The sequence below is a fragment of the Desarmillaria tabescens genome (genome assembly GCF_030435595.1).
Source record: "Desarmillaria tabescens strain CCBAS 213 chromosome Unknown EV420scaffold_43, whole genome shotgun sequence".
Classification (NCBI taxonomy): Eukaryota; Fungi; Basidiomycota; class Agaricomycetes; order Agaricales; family Physalacriaceae; genus Desarmillaria; species Desarmillaria tabescens.
In genome coordinates this window covers 272,871-290,856 of record NW_026848342.1, presented here as the reverse complement: position 1 = coordinate 290,856, position 17,986 = coordinate 272,871, and the positions used below count along the sequence as shown (strand labels likewise).

The following is a 17,986-nucleotide window of genomic DNA, read 5'->3' as shown; positions in this document are numbered from 1 at the left end:
TTGCCCCGCTGTCCACGAGAGCCTTTACGGCATGTACTTCTCGGGTATCCAACGTCTCCAATTGCACGTTTATCGACACGTTACGTCCCTTCCGCCCTCGTATGTACATGGGGGGCTTCTTTAAATCCTCCATCCATTCCCACCTTTCTCGGTACTCCCTCGCCGTCTCCGGTTGTTCCTTCAACAAATCCCACAACTCGTGAGTAACTTCTTGGGCCCGTTTGGGGTGGATCCATCGTTTTAAAGTGGCGAAAGCGGTGGCTTCGTCTCGTGCCAGCCTTAATGCTCGACGTGTCCAGTGGGTGCCAAACGGTTCGTAGTACATATCGATGATCGCCCGTTTGGCTTCAGGTGCTAGCTCGGGTTCGGGGGTCACAGGAGACTTCCCCTTTTGTAAGATGGTCGGTATGTCGGACCGTAAGTGAGCTTCTTCGTCTTCGACTTCTTCCAATGAAACTGAGGGTTTCTGGTCTCGAGGTGGCAGTTGGTCACTGGGCCGGTCGAGAAGGCCCCTCGGCGGCATTTGGTCACCTTCCGTCGAGTTGGTAGAGGAGGGCTCGCTGCCCCGTGTTCGGCCCTGGCCAAGGGCACTTGTGCGCGACGTTGTAACCTCTACAGCGATCCGGTACTTATCCTCATTCCTAACGCCGGCGGTACTCTCGGAAACCCTGGGCAGACGCACACATATTGGCTCGCCAAGGGGGTCAGCATCGTTTGCGGATGAGACCACTACTAAATGTAGGTGGTCCCCTTGGTTCCCGGCCTCAGCTGCTTTTCCGCCACTGACGGGAGGAACAACCTGAAGGGAAGGCCCACCCGCTGGAGTCATTGGCCGATTCTCCCTGCTGGGGCGATGACCACCATGTCTGGCGTCCATCTTGTCCTGACCTGAGGCGCTCGCTGGGTTCTCCAGAACTTCCCCCGTTCGGTCAGGCGGGGGTGTCAGAGGTGGACCAGCCCCTAAGGGTTCATTGTCCGACGCAGACCACGTCGGACGGCGGAAATCCCCTCCTACGCCGTGGGCGTTTTGCGATTCTTCATCCTTAATTTCTTCTACGGGTAACGCGGTGAAAAAGTTGGTATATTGATCATATGGAGTACCTACATACGTAGTATAAGTCTGGCTAGAAGTACATGAGCGCGCACCAGATGAAACTAAGTCCTTTGCCAACGCCGTTGAATCACTTACTTCGATGCTGGCTCGTCTTTTGACGACTTATCATCCTTGACCTCCTCGACCTTCGTGTCCTTGCCCAATTCCTCCTTCTCTGCTTCTGCGAGTAATTGTCGGAGACGCTGTACGTTGGGTTTCTTGCGCGGTGGGAGTTTGACGGGAAGCCACTTCAATTTGTCCGTCGGACATTTGTGGTCCCGGCTCCACCCGGTATTCCCGCACTTGAAGCACCGCTTGTCGGATTGTAATTTGTCGATCTCCATTGGCTGCCCTGCTCCTCCATAAGTCGTTCCCATGGCATCCTTCTTGTCGCCACCTGACCTGCTTCCCTTCGATTGATTTTGATTGCCTCAACCCGAACCGCCTTGGTTCGAGGAGGTCTTACTGCCCAGTCCTTGGGCCACGTCGTATCGGTAATTGGCGTCGATCCTAAGGACTCGCACCTTCCATTGTGCATAGGTTGTGGGGCGCTCGTTGTCCCCATGCATAACCGTCTTTCGCACCGTCGGCCTTATCGCCGCTTCCATGGTCTCAAACATCTGCTTCTCATCTCCGAACTCTTCGCACTTGTGAGCCAGACGCTCAAACTTCGCAAAGAATTCTATCGCGGACTTGAAGTCGGACTGTCAGACCTTCTTCCATTCTGCCTTCCATATCATTAACTCGGCTACCTCACGGAACTGTACCGTGAGGTCGTGCGAAAATTCGTCCCACATTGGAAATCGCCAATGCCCCTGAGGGTCCCGATAACGGTAATACTGGTCCACCCACCACTGCTGCGCTTCACCCCGTAGGTACCCTTGTGCGAAGGTAATGCGATAGGGATTTTGGCCTTGGTCATTCATGGTGTAATACATGGGGAAGACCTGGAAATAGACCTCGCAATGATGAAGGAAGCGGGTTATGTCCGAGGAAACCCCCGTGAAGTATTCAGGCTGTGTTATCAGCTTGGGTTTTACGTCGTTCCAGGGGTTATTCGCCGCTCCTGGGGCCAGCTGCCACGGAGGGATAGGGTCCGGTGGTGGAGGCAGGGACCGGCGGGACTGGCGCATTCGGTGGTCGCGACAGCGAGCGTAAATGCGGGTTATTGCCCGGCGGTGGATACCCTTCCAGATACTTGGGTGGCGGCGCCGAAGACGGTGGCCTCAGCACCGTGGACTCCTTCCCCTTCTTGGAGGGTCCCACGCCGGGATCGTCGAAGGCGTTGTCGTCGGGATCATCGGGTCCCACGCCGGGATCGCGAAGGCGTCGTCGGATCATCGGGTCCACGCCTGCCCAGAACTCCTCCGTCTCGAGTGGGTTAGGCATCAGTTGCGGTCGCTTATATGCTTCACACCCCGGCTTTGTATCGTCGGGGTGTACCTGGTTCCATACGATGGCAGCTCGGTGCCACGTCTCAACCTCGAGTATATTCTTCATGAGGTATACATCCCCCATGTGCTTTGCGCTTCGATAATCTTCCCCAGCCTCCGTAAGGAGCCACTGGGAGTCCCGCTCCATGTCTTCCATCATTATTTCGTACAGCCCATGCCATGGGAGGATGCTAAAGATTGTGGGTGTCAGGGCCGCCGGGTCCATTAGGACCGTTCGAACCGCCCTCATCACCTCGACCTCGAGGGAACTGTTTGGCGGCCGACTCGGCATCCTTGGCCTTCTTCCTCTCTCGGGCGAGTCGGTCGATCTCTTGGTTTCTCTTCCACTGCCCAATGTCGGAGTCGGGGTCGCTGATCTCCGACTCATAGGCCTGCCAGGCTCTTCTTCGGGCTTCGAGGTCAGTTCTGGCTCGTTCGACCATTCCGGAGTATCGGAGGGCGGCGGCTCGTTGTCGGTTTTCGACCTCGATACGGGTAGCGTCGGGCTCGAGGGGGAGGTCGTAAAAGCCGTCGGGTCCGAGAAGGGCGGCGATTTCGGCACGTCTAGTGCGTGTGCCTGCCGCTCTTGCTCTGTCCATTCGGGCCTCGATTTCTGGGGCGAGCCGGGCATCTCGAGAGACGTCGAGCGACTCGATGAGCATGTGGTAGAGAAGCATCCATGGACGCTGGTTGCTAGGGACGGGGTCGGCGAATGCCCGACCTGCGACGGACGGTGTAAAAGGGGTGATGGGGGCGAGGTCCCCGGCGCCGGCAATTGCTCCAAGCTCCTCGGGATCGTAGTCCGGGAACTCCTCCCAGAGCTGCTGATCCGTCGGTTCATGCCTGGTGACGGCGGGAGTGGGCGTTGGGGCCTCTGCTGGGACGGGGACAGAGAGGCTCCGCGAGGTCGGGACTCGGGCCACAGGAGCTTCTTCCCTTGTATCGGCGTAGACCCAGCTGGTGCTGGGATGCCAACCGACGGGAGGCCCTCTGTCCGCTGGCCAATGAAGAATGGGTCTTGTTCCATCTGTACGGGCGGTAGTTGCGGCGGAGGCCCCAAGCCCAAGCTCTCCGGAATCTGTGTCATAGTCATCTTCTTTTGACTCCATATACCTCCTTCGCTCGCTTCCCCAGTCGGCGTCTGTCCACCTCGTCGAGGATCTACCAGACCAGTTGTCTCCGGTATAGGTTGCATCTTCCTCCTCATTCGGGTAGAGGTCACTGAGGAGGTCTTCGAGTCGGATTCTTTCGAGCTCTGTGAGCTCGTCCCCTTCGAACTCAGTGTCAGAGCCTTCTTCGCCCTCGACCAGATTCCTGGTGCCTTGTCTTCTGCCTCCATGGGTACTTGACTCACCTTCGACTGGAGACTGGTCGAAGAGGCCTGGTAAGGGCGAGTCTCCTCGGTCGAGGAGTACGCCCTGGGTATCTGTGATGTCGACAGAGTCGACTGACTCATCGGTAGCGCTTCTGTAGGAGTCGGTGCTTGACTCTGAGGATCGCGAGCTGGGTCATGACGATCCGTAGAGGGACTCTCCATACAGGGATTCTTCCGGTTGGGTAGGTACTGGGGGTAGGGTTTGTTGAGAGGCCGCAGGGGATATCGATCACCTGCGGGGGATACGTGGGGATGCTGGGCACGTAGTGGAAAGGCAGCTGAGGTCGCACCCTTCTCTGTTGACGGCAACAGCGAAGTAGATGATACAAGGAGATGGACAAGAAAAAGAGTATAAAAGTTACGAAGACGACGGGAATGGTGTCGGACCAGGGCATCCGTTCATGCATCTATTCTTCGCAGGGTTCGACTAATCATGCAACGACAGGTGGTTTACCAGAAGTTGAATGGCGAGGGCGGTGACCGCGATAAGGAGAACGATAATCAGATTGAGGTCGGCTTCGTAGTCGGAGTCGGTCATCAACAGGATTCCGTCGTTTTCTGGGATGCTTGTTACTGTCAGCAATACAACTGCCAGCAGGGAAGCGAGTCGGAAGAGAATAGTGAAAGGTTTCAGTTTCGATCGAGGTAAGGGCGGTAAAATTCAATGTACAACCCTACAAGGTAGGCTGCAAGTAGCGGGGCCAGAATGTAGAGTTGACACAGAACGATGGTAATGGCTACCCGGATTAGCACTGAGGCTATCGGATCTTGGGCCAAGGGTGGCAGTACCCAGAGGGCGACTGCAGCGAGTATAAGGATAATGTAAATGGTGGGCACTTTTCCGTCGGTCCACTCGCCGTATGCTAACAGTCACAAAACTGTCCTTTCGAGTGTAAGGCGATGACCTCTCTGGTCAAGCTGAGGGATACAACAAGTAGAGCGTTGGGCAACGTTCGTTCTCAGACGTGACGCTGGGCAACATGTGTCGAGCTTCGGCTAAATGTTAGCCACTAACTCCAATCGACTTAGATCATGCTAGGATCACCACTCGCACTTCAGTGGTAGATACTCTAGCAAGTCAAAGGCGAATTATGAAGTCGATGGGACAGATAGTCACGAAGAACGGAGTTCGATGTTAGGTAGATTAAACCTTAGCCGAAGCTGGGGTTTAGGCCAGCTGAGGCTCTACTTAAATACACGTTGGTAGGCTAATAATAGTACTGTGGGAAACCATCCGTTGTGATCGCATATGTGTAATCTGGCTGAGTAAAACGAAGAAAAATGAATAAACCGTAACACCGTGGATCCAAGACGAATTATCACCAAAGTTAAACTCCATGTGCTTGCACACCTTCCTGAGGATATCTGCCGATTTGGTCCAGCTGTGATCTTTGTGACAGAGATTTTCGAGTGCTTCAATGCTGTCTTCCGTATGTGCAGTGTACTGTCAAACCATCTGGCCCCCAGTCGTGATATCGCTATTACACTTGCAGATATGGAGCGATTCAAGCATCTGGTCAGTGGTGGCTATTGGAAGGATACGAATGGACATTATGTTCAGGCAGGACCACGCGTTCAAAATTTCCTCAAAAGAAATCCGGAGTTACAACGTCACCTTGGCTGGGCTGATGAATCTCTTCTTCATGCTGGTAACTACTTCTTACCATCACCACAGCATGTTTTGAGTATCTCACCAATGCAACCAGGTACTGTCAAACGTGCGCCACGCAAGAAACGGTGCCCATCAACCTGGGCTTCAAGTACAGAAGGGCTGACAATTCATGGACCCCTTCCCCCAAATATGGCAAACTTGTGCTCAGCTGAAATGACCTGGGACCAATGCTTGTTTGTGATTTCACGAACCAGGCATATTTGTCATGTAGGCGCATGGGTTTTCTTCAAGCATTTGGTGCGTAAGCTTGATTTTCTCTTCATGGAGCTACCTGATGGAACTTGGCGAAGGGCACAATCTTAACAGGAAGAATCTCAAAGATCCTTGCCAGAACAGGCTCAGATCCAACAGTGTCCAACAGCGCTGTCATCTTCCTTGACCACTTTAACGTGTCGGAGCATAGGGACGTACGATTGAACATGCCTCTCCTCCTAAAATCCAACCGACTTATCCTGGTGGAACCCCATGTGCGCATTCTTATGGTTTGACCACCTCACTCTCATAGTTATCCATAGGACATCCTCTTTGACTTCAACGCTCAGCATGATTGCATGTTTGCCCACTGTGAAATCAAGGAGTCCGATGTCTATGTACGACAGGAACGGCTGGAGACAGAAGTCAGAGCCAAGCATCTGGCACATAACGACGACATACGCTATCTGCTCAACATGCATGCTCTTCATAATGCCCATCTCATCCGCGAGACTCTTCCCCGTACCCTGGTTGCTCCAATCCCTTATAAACCACCCGCCGTCAGAGCCCAGTTCCATCGTGACGTGGCAGCTAGCCTCCAGGTTTCAGGGCCAGAAAAGAGAGCAATCACGCAGGCCAAAGCCAAGGAGACACGAGACCGAAAGAAGAGAGAGAAAGCAGCGGCTCAGGTAGCCACAGTACAAGGCTCAGCCAGTTCCACCATTGTCAATATCTCAGATGAAGCCGTGGATGTTAATATATGAACTCTCTTCTATTGGCATATGAATTCTGTACAGGCAATTAATGAGCAATACGTGGGTCTTTCAGGCGCCTTTCAAGCTCTGCTACTGCTTTTGATAATCGTTCCCGGCATGCTTGTCGTCGCTGAACAATCCGTCGGCACTCCATAGCCCTCATTCGAAGCTTCTCAATCTGTACGCGGACTTTCGCAAGAGTGTGATGAGCATACACTTCATCTGTATGGGCACGTGCGAGTGCATCATCGACCATGAGGTACAAATCGAGTTGTTTATGGTGCCAGTCGATGCCTCGAGTATGGGCAGGCGCTTGTAAGAACGACAACCTGGCAGGTGAGACCTGAACACACCTGTGAGTCCTAAGAACACATGAGAAAGTGAGGGGGGACGCACCAACTCTGAATCACTGTCAGACTCCATCGCTGAACCCTCTTCACCAGCCTCCGATTTCACACGAGGGATATGGAATGCATTCTGAAGCATGTTGATGAGATCAGAATCGGACAGACGGTGGACAGCCTGCTCCTGGTGGTGGACCTGGAGAAGAAAGGGCGTCAAGGCTAAAAACTGAGAAAAGGATAAGTAACATACCTCAGAGTCAATGGGCGACACATCACCAATGCGCCTGTTTATCCCAGCAGTGCCCTCTTCACCTCGATCATCTTGGCCGTGGTGCTGAGGCCTGGGGCTACTGCGCAAAGCGTCCCCCAAAAGTGCGTAAAGAGCTTGGGTTGAAACATCACTTGGGGATGTCTCAACTTGTGTCTCGAAGGTGCCTGTCGCCGCGAAACCTGTGTAGGTGTCCATTGTGTTGTGGTCTTAATACAAGCTGTTGGAATTTCTTCCCAGTGCAGTCAACAAGGAAAAACATGGAGAACAGTATGGGGAGAGGACTGTCTCATATCGCATGTATGTTGAAGGAATATGGAAGCGACGAGAAAAGGATATCGCTGGCACATCGTAAGGAACAGATCAATTGGTGGTTGTTACGATACACGAGGTACGTCTACTTTCGGCATGCCGGAGACATGCCGTCGGCAATATCCTGATCACGTCCAGAAAAGTTGGTGGTGTATAGGCCTAAAGCTTAACGCGTAACACGTAACGAGTCTAGATTAGATGGTAGATGAGATCATTTCCTGATCGATGCATGTAACCTGATTCGGGACGAAACCCATGTGGGTCAACGGATATGGGTCCGGGTTGGCTTCACAGCACTCCTACTAAAGATTCTGATTCTTGCATTGAGAAAAGCACACAGGAGTCAGACTTTCCATGCGGATGTGCTAGCTCTAGTTCTTTTGATGCTCTGGAACTAATGATGAACTGCCTTTTGTTCGGTTTTTCGGTCTTTTATGTATGCTAGCTGTGCCCTTAGTAAAACAGTATGAATTGGTCGACTCCTCTAGCCTTAGATCTACAGCTTCAGCTTTCTTATGTAAAATATTTGCTACCACTGAAACAATCATTTATGTTGCCGTCAATTCGAACGCCTCGCGTGCCACAAGCTGATTATGGGTTTTGTGATTTTGAAGCCTTCAAGGTGTGATTGGCCCGATAGCCCCCATCAACAGCGCATTTATCAGCTAGACTCCAAAAGGACTCAATTCAGTGGTGAATAGCGCAACCTACAAAATAATTCTTTGAAATCTTTCAATTGCGAATTCCTTCACGTGTTGTTGATGTGTCAGGCCATGTGACCGTGACCCACTAAAACAGTCCCGGACCGGCATGGCCGGTCACAGAGGTCAGGCTTTTTCGTCAAGCACAAGTTCAGAGTTCTGCCAGACACAAACCATGCTAGTAGTGCAGCCAAAAGGATGTACTTGATACTAGCTTTCATATCTTTTTCTTTTGGAGCAACTGGAACATGACCTTCCTAGTATTTTTGGCCAAGATTTTTTTTCCGGGGAATGATCTAAATCAAGTAGTAAGTACGCAATCAGGAACACTGCTCCTTTCGATTACTCGAGAAGGTTGATTTCTTTGATGACTTTTATCAGTACTATATGATAACTTTGTATTAGGTACCACATGCATGGTGTCCCCGGAATCCATGGGATACTATAACCAGCGACTGAAAATTCGCACGCATATGGTTTCATCACATCTGTGGATGATGATCTTGATATTGCGGGGACCTAACAAAATCGAATAGCTGCTTAGTCCCATCAGCGGCGAGCACCCTGCATGAACTCCAAGTTATTTTGTTTATGTCAATTCCGGAGTTATGAAGAGATAAGCATGTTTCAGTCTTCAGTGAGTATTTATTAAAACTGAATAATGGTATGTAGAATACAAAGGCCTATCACCAGTATCTCCTAACCCGCAATTATTCACTTTACAGTCAATGGCCCCAAAATCGGAGTCGAACACCCTTCCCGCCATTGCTATCGTGAGGAATTACATCGTCTATTCATACGGCATGCTAATAAAATTCAGGTTGGGATTTCTACTGAGCTTCCTAGTGGCCAAGTGCTGCCTGAAAACTTGGGTCATTCCGCATTTTTCCAGTTTCTCTTGGACAAGCGCCAGTCCTACGAAACGATCCCCCTTGAAAGATTTGATATCGACACGTAAGTATCTCTATTCATAATCATTCAACTATTGTTCTGAACAATGCTCCTATTAGTTGGTATGGGAAGAAAACTAGCAACGTTGTCACGAAAAAGGGATCCTTTTTGAAGTCTATCGCCCTCTTCGATCCTTTGGAATTTGGCATTTCCTCTAGAGATGTTGCGGCAATGGCGGTATCCACGAGAAAACTTATTGAACATAGCTTTCTCGCATTATTGGACTCTGGAATCCATTACCGTGGACAGAACGTCGGATGCTTCATGTCTTCCACCATGGAAACCACGTACACAACCCACCTGGTACGCCAAGTTCCACCCTGACAGAGTCTGTGAAAATATTCTGACCGTTATGCAGGTGAACGAGGAGTTGGCCGGGTCACTTGCCGGGTACCCGTACTCTGCCGCAAACAAAGTTTCCTATCATCTAGATCTTCGAGGACCTACCATTCCAACAACTACAGCATGTAGCTCCACCGCATCTGCCTTATATCTCGCTGTTCAGGCTCTCAGAGCCGGGGATTGCGAGGCCGCCGTAGTCGGAGGTTGTCAGCTCAATTACACGTACATTAATTTATCTCTGCTTTATTGGTGACAACATCGCTGAATCATTGACAGTGTAGAGGATTGGATCCAGTATAGCGATGGAAAAGTCTTGTCCCCAGACGGAGAGTGCAAACCATTTGATGCTTCCGCAGACGGGTAAGGAGATCTGAGATGGAAACCCCTTCTGATTTGTTGACACCATCAACCTTTAGGTTTTCTCGTGGCGAGGGTGTTGCCGTTATAGTCGTCAAATTTCTGGACCAGGCTATCTCTGATGGTGATCACATCTATGCTTCTGTAAGTTTACTCCGTAAAGACCAGCATCAATAAAATCTGACAACCTTCTCCAGATTCTGGGCGTCGGTATTAACTCAACTGGATCCGCGGGTCCCGTCAGTGCTCCTGTTGCTGATGCTCAGGCTGACGCTATGCGGAGGGCATTTGCCGGAACTGGTCGCAAACCTTCGGAGGTCGACTTTGTCGAGCTACATGCTACAGGTATGGCATCATCTATTTTTTTCCATTCGTATATTCATCATTATGATTAGGAACCGCTGTAGGCGATCCTACAGAAGCCAACTGGGTTGGAAAGGCGTTCCAGCGAGACGATACTTTACCTGTCGGAAGTGTCAAAGGCAATATCGGGTTGATGCATTTCTATTGCAGCACGTGTATTGAAAATTATGACCCCTACTCTTTTCCAGTCATCTAGAGATTACATCTTTCTTTGCATCAGTATCAAAGGTCTGTTCAATGTTTGAGACGAGGATTATCCCACCAACTGTCGGTATCCGCACTCTCAATCCGGCCATTGACTCTTTGAGTAGGGATGTGCACCGTATCCGTACTACGGTGGGTACGTACGGTGGATACGGATACGGGCCCGTACCGTGGCCACCTTCGACGACCCAAAATACGGCCGTATTCATACGGTTAAAATACGGTCATCGAGGGAGTGGCTAGGGATAGTCTAATACCATTGAAGTGAGTATGGATGATCTTAATGAAGTATATAACACTCATGTCTTGACTCCAGATATTCGTCGTCGCTGTAAAACTGTCCGTATACGGACAACGGTACGGACACGGTACGGATTTGAAGTCAACCGTACCGTACCGTGAACAAGAATTTTGATACGGTCTACGGCCGTATTGTTACGGCCGTATCCGTAACGGTACGGTGCACATCCCTACCATTGAGTGGAAGAAATACAGACTCGAAGTCCCAACCAGCGTCTCTCATCTCCGCACTCGTTCTCCCTCCGGTCGTCCTTTAGTCTCCATCAATAGTTCTGGAATTGGCGGTGCGAATGGTCACGCATTACTAGAAGCACCTCCATCAGTCGGTCTTCCGACGAACTCTTCGATAGATGATGGTCCCACCCTACTGGTTACTGGGGGATTATCGCCGCGATCCGCCTCAGCTAATACTGACTCCTTGGCTGCACTCATCAAGAAGTATCCAAGTCAAGCTCGGGCAATTTCGACAATTCATGGAAGACAGGCTCGCCAAATGACCTGGCGTACTTATGGGATATACAATCCCAAAGACTCCGTATTGTCCTTCTCTCCTCCGGCTCTATGTCCTCGTCAATCGAGCCGTTCTCCTATCATTTTTGTGTTCTCGGGACAAGGACCGCAGCACATCAACAGTACGTTGACTGTTTATTGCTAGTTCTGGAGCTAATTACTCGATAGTGGGTCGTGAACTCTTCAAGGCTTTCCCCGTTTTCCGGGACAGTGTCTTTCGAATGGATGCTATTTACAAGAGTGTGGTAGGCCACTCCTTGGTCCTTCACACCGGTCTCTTTACAGATGAAGCTGAGAATTCTTCACTCAAAAACGGAACTTGGCCTATCTCTATTATTATCCCTTCGCTAGCCATCTTGCAGATGGCACTCGTAGACTTACTTCGAAGTGTTGGGATTGTTCCTGACGCCGTATTTGGACATTCGGCTGGCGAGACTCCCATGCTCTACGGTGCAGGTCTGGCAAGCCAAGAGATGGCCCTCAAACTCGCCATTGCCAGGGGAAGGGCCTTCACACTTGCTGAAGATGTCGACGGTTGTATGGCTGCTATGAGCTGCAGCTCCGCTCAAGCAGGGAAAATTATTCAGTCTGCTAAGCAAGATTCGTCTGCCACCTCTGTGCTCGAGATCGCGTGTTTCAACGGACCCGATGCCGTTACTATTAGCGGTCATAGGCTCCTAGTTGAACATGCCATCGATATAGCTCGAAGCAAGGGTATCTTTGCTACGAAGCTGCGTAGCTCAGTGCCTGTTCATTCTACCCTTATGGACATATGCCATGACGAATTTCAGGACCTTGTTTCGCAGGTGTTTGAGGAGCATTCGATAGCGGCACCGTCTTTACCAGTTTATTCAACCGTCACTGGTAATCGACAGAGTGAAGCTTTTACGTCCCAGTATTTCTGGGCGAATGCCAGACAACCTGTGTTGTTCTCCTCGGCAGCAGCGTGCATGAGGAAGGACCATCCAGATGCCATATATGTGGAGATCGGACCACATCCTGTACTTGCCACCTATCTGGAGGATCCGCAAGTCAAAGCAGTTCTATGCCCCTTGATTCGGCCACGCTCTTCCACTCCCAGATCTCCCTCGGAGGCGTACACTTTCCTGGATTCTCTAGGACGAATTAATGTTTTAGCACCCAAACACTCTGAAGTCGACTTCAGACGACTCAATATGTATCACGGCTCCTTGAAAATTGTTCCTGCCATCGTCTATCCGTTCCAACGGAAGGAAATACCCTATTACCGAGGTTTATCGAACCAAAACACTTCTCAAAGTCGCATACGTGCTACGCGGAATGGACCTTTAGGACAGAAGGATATGAACATCAGTGCTTCAAGTCATCCGAGCTTAATCGATCGTGTCATATGTGGTGAACCGGTCATGCCTGCTGCTGGGTACATCGAAATGGTGAGTCACCGAAAATTGACATCCTTAACAACACGCTAAGCAAACCGCATCCTAGGCGTTCGCAGCAGGTGGTCGAGTCTTATGGAATGTCGCTTTCGAAGCAATTATGCCGCTTTCCAAGAACGCACGGCCGGTAAAGTTCGAGCTTGACAGCTGCCGATGGACTGTTGTGTCTACTGTGAATGGCTCAACGACTTCAGTAAATTTGCCTTCTACTCCCCTTCTTAATTGTGGCTGACGAAAATTTCGACAGGTAACGCAAACTCATGCTCAAGGACATATGTCAAAGGCCAACATATTACGACCGCCTGACCTGGATATCAGCACCTTTCAGTCTCAAAATACGCAACTGAGTGTAGATAGTACGTCATTTTCATGCGAGTCTTTCAAGTCGATGTTGAGGAGAGAAATTTCCTAGATCTTTATAAAGAGTTATCGTACTTCGCACAGTATGGGACCCTGTATCAACGAGTGAATGCCTGTTGGATGAACGAGCGAGAGGGTCTATTCCGGATCAGGGGTGCCGACGAAGAGATGATGTATGTCGCAGGTTATAGAGCCCTTGTCCTTAACAAATGCTGATCTTTTGCTATTCCAGTTCCGAAGGATACGTTCTTCATCCGGCAATTTTAGACTCCTGTATACATTCTGCAGTGCACCATCGGATCACGGAGAACATGGATCCCAACTCGTATTTTCTTCCGTCTCGAGTGGAAGTGGTGACTGTATACGACAAACCGGAAGCGGACGTCCTCCAGAACGATCTGTATGCCAAAATCATTAGACAGAAATGGATGCCAGGTTCGTGATCTTACAGGTTTGATGGCAATAAAAAGGATTGACAGTGCGAACAGACGCCATTGTCTTTGATGTCAGCATTGTGGGGGAACATGGCCAACACATCCTCAAATTATCAGGCCTTCAAGTTGAACGACATCACCTATCACCTGTGAAACCAATATCTCGAAGCTTCGACATGGTCCACCAGCCATATGGACTACCGAATCTGCCGTTACATTATCCTTCGGAGGCGAAGGGACCAAAACCTCATTCTCCAGAACGCGACTCTTCTCACCAAACACCTAACGGTGACACTAGTCCACTGGATCTCATCCTTGCTCAGACTACCGAACGGCTACATCGCGCTATAGACCTGATCGCTGACTATGGTATCCGAGTCCTCAGGATCTTAGATCTGACTGCGGAAGACTCTATTTGTGGAACGCTCGCGTCGCAAGTTTTGCACCTGATGAATGAGAAGCAGGTGTTCCTCGAGTACTCCAGCGTTAGACCACTGCAAACGCCATTCAACAGTTCGGACGGATGTTCCTATCACAATGTCAGAATTGAATGGGATAGAGCTAGGACAGACCAACACGACTCCTCTGTTTTCTACGACATAATTCTTGGCGTCGACGCCAACATAACCCCTTCCCACATCGACATCCTGTACGATCTTCTGGTTCCCGGGGGTAAAGTCATTATAAGCGTCGTGGACAAGGCACAGAAACCCCTCCTCAAGTTGGAGGATTTATGGCGGACGTCAATACAAGAACACTTTCATTCTTCCAAAGTAACGACAGGCGACTCTATCCTGATCGAAGCGCAGAAGATCGTCTTACAGCTTCCCGACGTCCGTCGTGGCAATTACAATAATCTGGCACCTTCGATACTATCATTTTCCTTGGGCGGAGAGTTAGCTATTCGTGGCGACATTATCCGGCTTCAAAGTTCAAACGCACCTGTAATCTGGATTGAGTCCACCATGAATATTTCAGGCGCCGCCGCTCGCGGTTTCTGTCGATCACTGAGGAGGGAGATTCTGGGGACAAGAATTTGTCTTGTGCTTTTTAACGAGATATGGTCGGCACCAGAGCGCGGAAGATATATCCATTGGCTGTCGCACATGAAAGGCCTCGAGTACGAGTCGGAATTCGTCGTTGAGAGTGACGGCCGACTCTTTCTTCCTAGAGTGGTTCCTTCTCCATCGTTCAAAGTTCCAGAAACTTCATCCGTTGAACTTGCCTCCAAGTATTGGGTCGTGAAGGATTCAGGTCAAATCACCGAATCCCCTCGTCCGCTTGTTCCACCAAACCACGTTCTTCTATCCATTGAGCTCGAATCTGCACCTATCGGTGGCCTACGGGGCGTGTATGGAGAAATCGTCGAGACATGTAGTACGGAACATCGTATCAAGACCCATGTTGCAGGTATTATCTCCGGGCCGCAATCCAACTTCACTGTTGTCCATACTGGGCAACTTCTTCCCATCCCTCAACAGTGGAAGGACCGACTGGACGCGCTTGTCCCAATTCTCATTATCACTTGCTGCATCGGTTTCGGGTCACTGAAAGACCATCCTCGAGTTCGGGAGCGTCGAGTAGTTCTCGCACTCAGGAACGGTGAAAAATCGGATCTCGGGCCCCGCCTTGTTCGCACGTTAGAATTCTTTGGTGTCTCTACAGTCCTTGCATTTGGCGAAGCTCCCCAACTCCTGGGCGTGGTAAAATCAGGCGACTTTGTCCTCTCGGATTATGATGAACACTGGGAAAGTGTGCGAAGCATCTGCGATTTTCTTGGCGCATCATTATACTTTTGGGATGACCCCGTGAGTGGAACAAGAGAAGAAGTCGGAAGGAATCCGTGGGTCGTTTCTGATGCCTTCAAAGATGACTTTGAATTTCCATCACTGTTGCTGGTCCCACCTCGGACTCCTCTCAATATCGTTGAGACTATGGAGCAGAAACTCGATCCATGTCTCCTACGTCCAGACGTATTTTATTTGCTACAAGGCGGAATCGGATCTCTTGGATTACAGATTGCTCTTTGGATGTATGAGGTTTGTTTTTCTTGTGCCTTGGCTGGCACGACAAAGGCTGATCCTCCGTCTTTAGAAAGGTGCCCGAAAGATCGTACTGACATCTCGTAGTGGAGGACGGGCGTTATCCAAGAAAAACCCTGCAGCTTCTCGAATTCTGTCCTATCTTCAAGAACAGCCTAATTTAGTATTGCATCTTGAATGTTGTGATGCCAGCTCCGTTTCAGACACACAGAGGCTACTGTCCAGGCTTCCAGGACGTATCGGTGGATGTATTCTGCTCTCCGCCGTTTGGGCAGATGGAGCGTACATGAAACATACTCAAGACACATACTATCACGTCTTTCCGGCCAAGATTGAAGCATTTAGAACCCTGGAACAAACTCTTCAGATCAGAAAGCTTGACTTTCTAGTAACACTATCGTCTGTGATCATCTTTGGCAATTCGGGACAAACCAATTACTCTAGGTTAATTGGCTTTTATCTCGAGGATAGACAGATGCTCATTACTGTGCTTCTAGCGCCAATACTGCAGTCGACTTTATGACGAAAGATTACCCTAATGCGTTTGCATTGGTAGCTCCGGCTATCGTTGACAGCGACACCGTCATCGACCCGGACACCTTGCTTCCTAACCCGTCTTTGACTCAATTGGTGCCATGGGCGATGTCCAGCCGACGTGAGTCGTTATGAGCTTCTTCGTAATAAGGTGACAATGATAGAATCATCTAACAGAATTGTGCGATTGCCTGGAGGACGGCCTAAAGAGGTTGCATAGTCAAGCATTTTGGCTCTACATCCCGGATCTCTCTTGGACAGACGTACAGACGTTATGTGGGTCATCTCCCATATACAACCATCTCCTACCGCCACCAGCCACCTCTTCTGAGGATACAATGACAAGCTATAACGTTTCGGTCGAAAAACTTGTTTGTCACTGTCTTAACATGTCAAGCGAAGAGATCTCCCCTGATGTTCCGCTCTCCGCTTACGGACTGGATTCAGTCTCCGCGAGTCGGCTCTCTCTTGCACTCCGATCTCTTTTAACCATTACACAACTGCAGCTCCTTGGTGATGTTAGCATTGGAGACATTTGCGCCCTAATTGAGAAGAAGAATGGCCACCGGCCTGGAGAGAATGGGAGGTTGCAAGCACAGGGAGACTCCATCTCCCCAAGGCTCTCCATCAGTCCAGACTCCCATATAGAGGCCATGCATGCGATGGTGCAAACCTATGCTGGGAACTTCCCTCCAGTTTCGAAAAAGCGTACAACCTTACCCATTGGTAAGGTTGTACTTGTCACCGGCACAACGGGTGGCTTAGGATGTCATATCCTGGCGAGCTTGATATCCGATCCCAGTGTACTACATATCTACGCTGTGAACCGTCTGGGAGACGTGCCTGTTGACGAAAGACAACGACAGGCATTCCTGGATCGTGACCTATATGTCGACATGGGGAAGGTGACTATGATGGAGGTGGATTTATCTGTGGATATTCGGATGTTTGACAAGGTGTGCATATCATTATGTTGACACTGAACCGTTAGTAATTGCTTAATCTATAGCTCATTGACTCAATAACGCATATTATTCACATTGGTGCGATACTATCTCGATACTTGTTATCTTGCTCTCTGACGATATCTAAGCGTGGCTCGTGGACTTCAATATGGGTCTGTCTTCGTACAAGGATAACATTCAGGGACTACGAAATCTGATTGACTTCGCCCTCGCCTCCCAAGCACGGCTCGTGTACGCAAGTTCCATTGGAGTCTTTCAAAGTATGTCCTCAATGCATCGATTTGGATAATACAAGTAATATTATTTCCTAGACGCTACAGAGGATCACTCTCTTGCTGAGACCCACATTGATGCGGAATTTGCACAAGGAAATGGATACGGCGAGTCGAAATGGGTTTTAGAGGAACTCCTACGTTTAGCTCCCGGTTTACGGTATCTCGTCGCTCGCATTGGCCAGCTTACGGGTGATTTGAATGGTACCTGGAAAGTCAGCGAATGGTTCCCTTCAGTTGTTCAAAGCGCTCCTTTCCTTGGATGCCTTCCCAATGACGATAAGGTGAGTGGTTTCCATGATTTTAACCGGAAGACACTGTTGATGATAGTATTAAGCCTGTATCCTGGCTTCCGGTAAATGTAGCTGCTCAAGCAATTATTGACCGTATCGACATTTCTTCCTCCATCGTCCATATCGTACACCCGAAACCAGTCCAATGGCCCCAACTAGCTCATATCGTTTCTAACGAGTTGAACATCGAATTGGTGCCTTACGCCGAGTGGTTCAAGTTGCTGGAAAAGTCCACTTTGGATGCAGCAGCGCTGCCAGCTATGCGACTTGTCTCGTACTATAAATACAACGGTGAGACGTTGCTGTGGAAGAATAGCGAGGCATTTGGGTTACCGAAAGTTTCGGCGGAGTTGGTGAAGACAGCAGACTTCCCGCAATTAGATGTTAATGAAGTAAAGAAGTGGCTGGCTTATTGGCGCAGGGTAGGCATGATATAATGCGGTGTACAATCACGGACGAGAGTAGAATGATGTAAGTATGTAAGGTTGGTAGCGGT

The 17,986-nt window shown here is 49.9% G+C and overlaps 4 protein-coding genes across 4 annotated transcripts; 3 read left to right on the top strand and 1 right to left on the bottom strand.

The window, feature by feature from the left end:
• Positions 1 to 5,219: 5,219 nt before the first annotated feature.
• On the top strand, positions 5,220 to 5,429 carry EV420DRAFT_1226219 (uncharacterized protein; the record flags this gene model as incomplete). The annotated part of the gene is made up of 1 exon (XM_060466508.1): positions 5,220 to 5,429. A coding segment is annotated over one exon (210 nt), but the record flags the coding sequence as incomplete, so codon positions are not given.
• A 261-nt stretch (positions 5,430 to 5,690) lies between these two features.
• Positions 5,691 to 6,424, top strand: EV420DRAFT_1244648 (uncharacterized protein; the record flags this gene model as incomplete). The annotated part of the gene is made up of 3 exons (XM_060466670.1): positions 5,691 to 5,810; positions 5,864 to 6,040; positions 6,089 to 6,424. Coding segments are annotated over 3 exons (633 nt in total), but the record flags the coding sequence as incomplete, so codon positions are not given.
• A 142-nt stretch (positions 6,425 to 6,566) lies between these two features.
• EV420DRAFT_1647639 (uncharacterized protein) lies at positions 6,567 to 7,330 on the bottom strand (the record flags this gene model as incomplete). The annotated part of the gene is made up of 3 exons (XM_060478061.1): positions 6,567 to 6,863; positions 6,917 to 7,060; positions 7,115 to 7,330. The coding sequence occupies 3 exons, from the start codon at positions 7,328 to 7,330 to the stop codon at positions 6,567 to 6,569; spliced, it is 657 nt and encodes a 218-aa protein (XP_060326316.1).
• Positions 7,331 to 8,873: 1,543 nt separating this feature from the next.
• On the top strand, positions 8,874 to 17,927 carry EV420DRAFT_1713016 (putative polyketide synthase; the record flags this gene model as incomplete). The annotated part of the gene is made up of 23 exons (XM_060479655.1): positions 8,874 to 8,918; positions 8,966 to 9,099; positions 9,156 to 9,399; positions 9,455 to 9,660; positions 9,715 to 9,798; positions 9,855 to 9,939; positions 9,993 to 10,140; positions 10,191 to 10,287; positions 10,347 to 10,498; positions 10,920 to 11,294; positions 11,341 to 12,584; positions 12,640 to 12,783; positions 12,838 to 12,946; positions 13,003 to 13,123; positions 13,183 to 13,385; positions 13,439 to 15,423; positions 15,479 to 15,870; positions 15,924 to 16,081; positions 16,138 to 16,916; positions 16,970 to 17,003; positions 17,054 to 17,185; positions 17,237 to 17,481; positions 17,535 to 17,927. The coding sequence occupies 23 exons, from the start codon at positions 8,874 to 8,876 to the stop codon at positions 17,925 to 17,927; spliced, it is 7,509 nt and encodes a 2,502-aa protein (XP_060326315.1).
• Between the last annotated feature and the right edge of the window lie 59 nt (positions 17,928 to 17,986).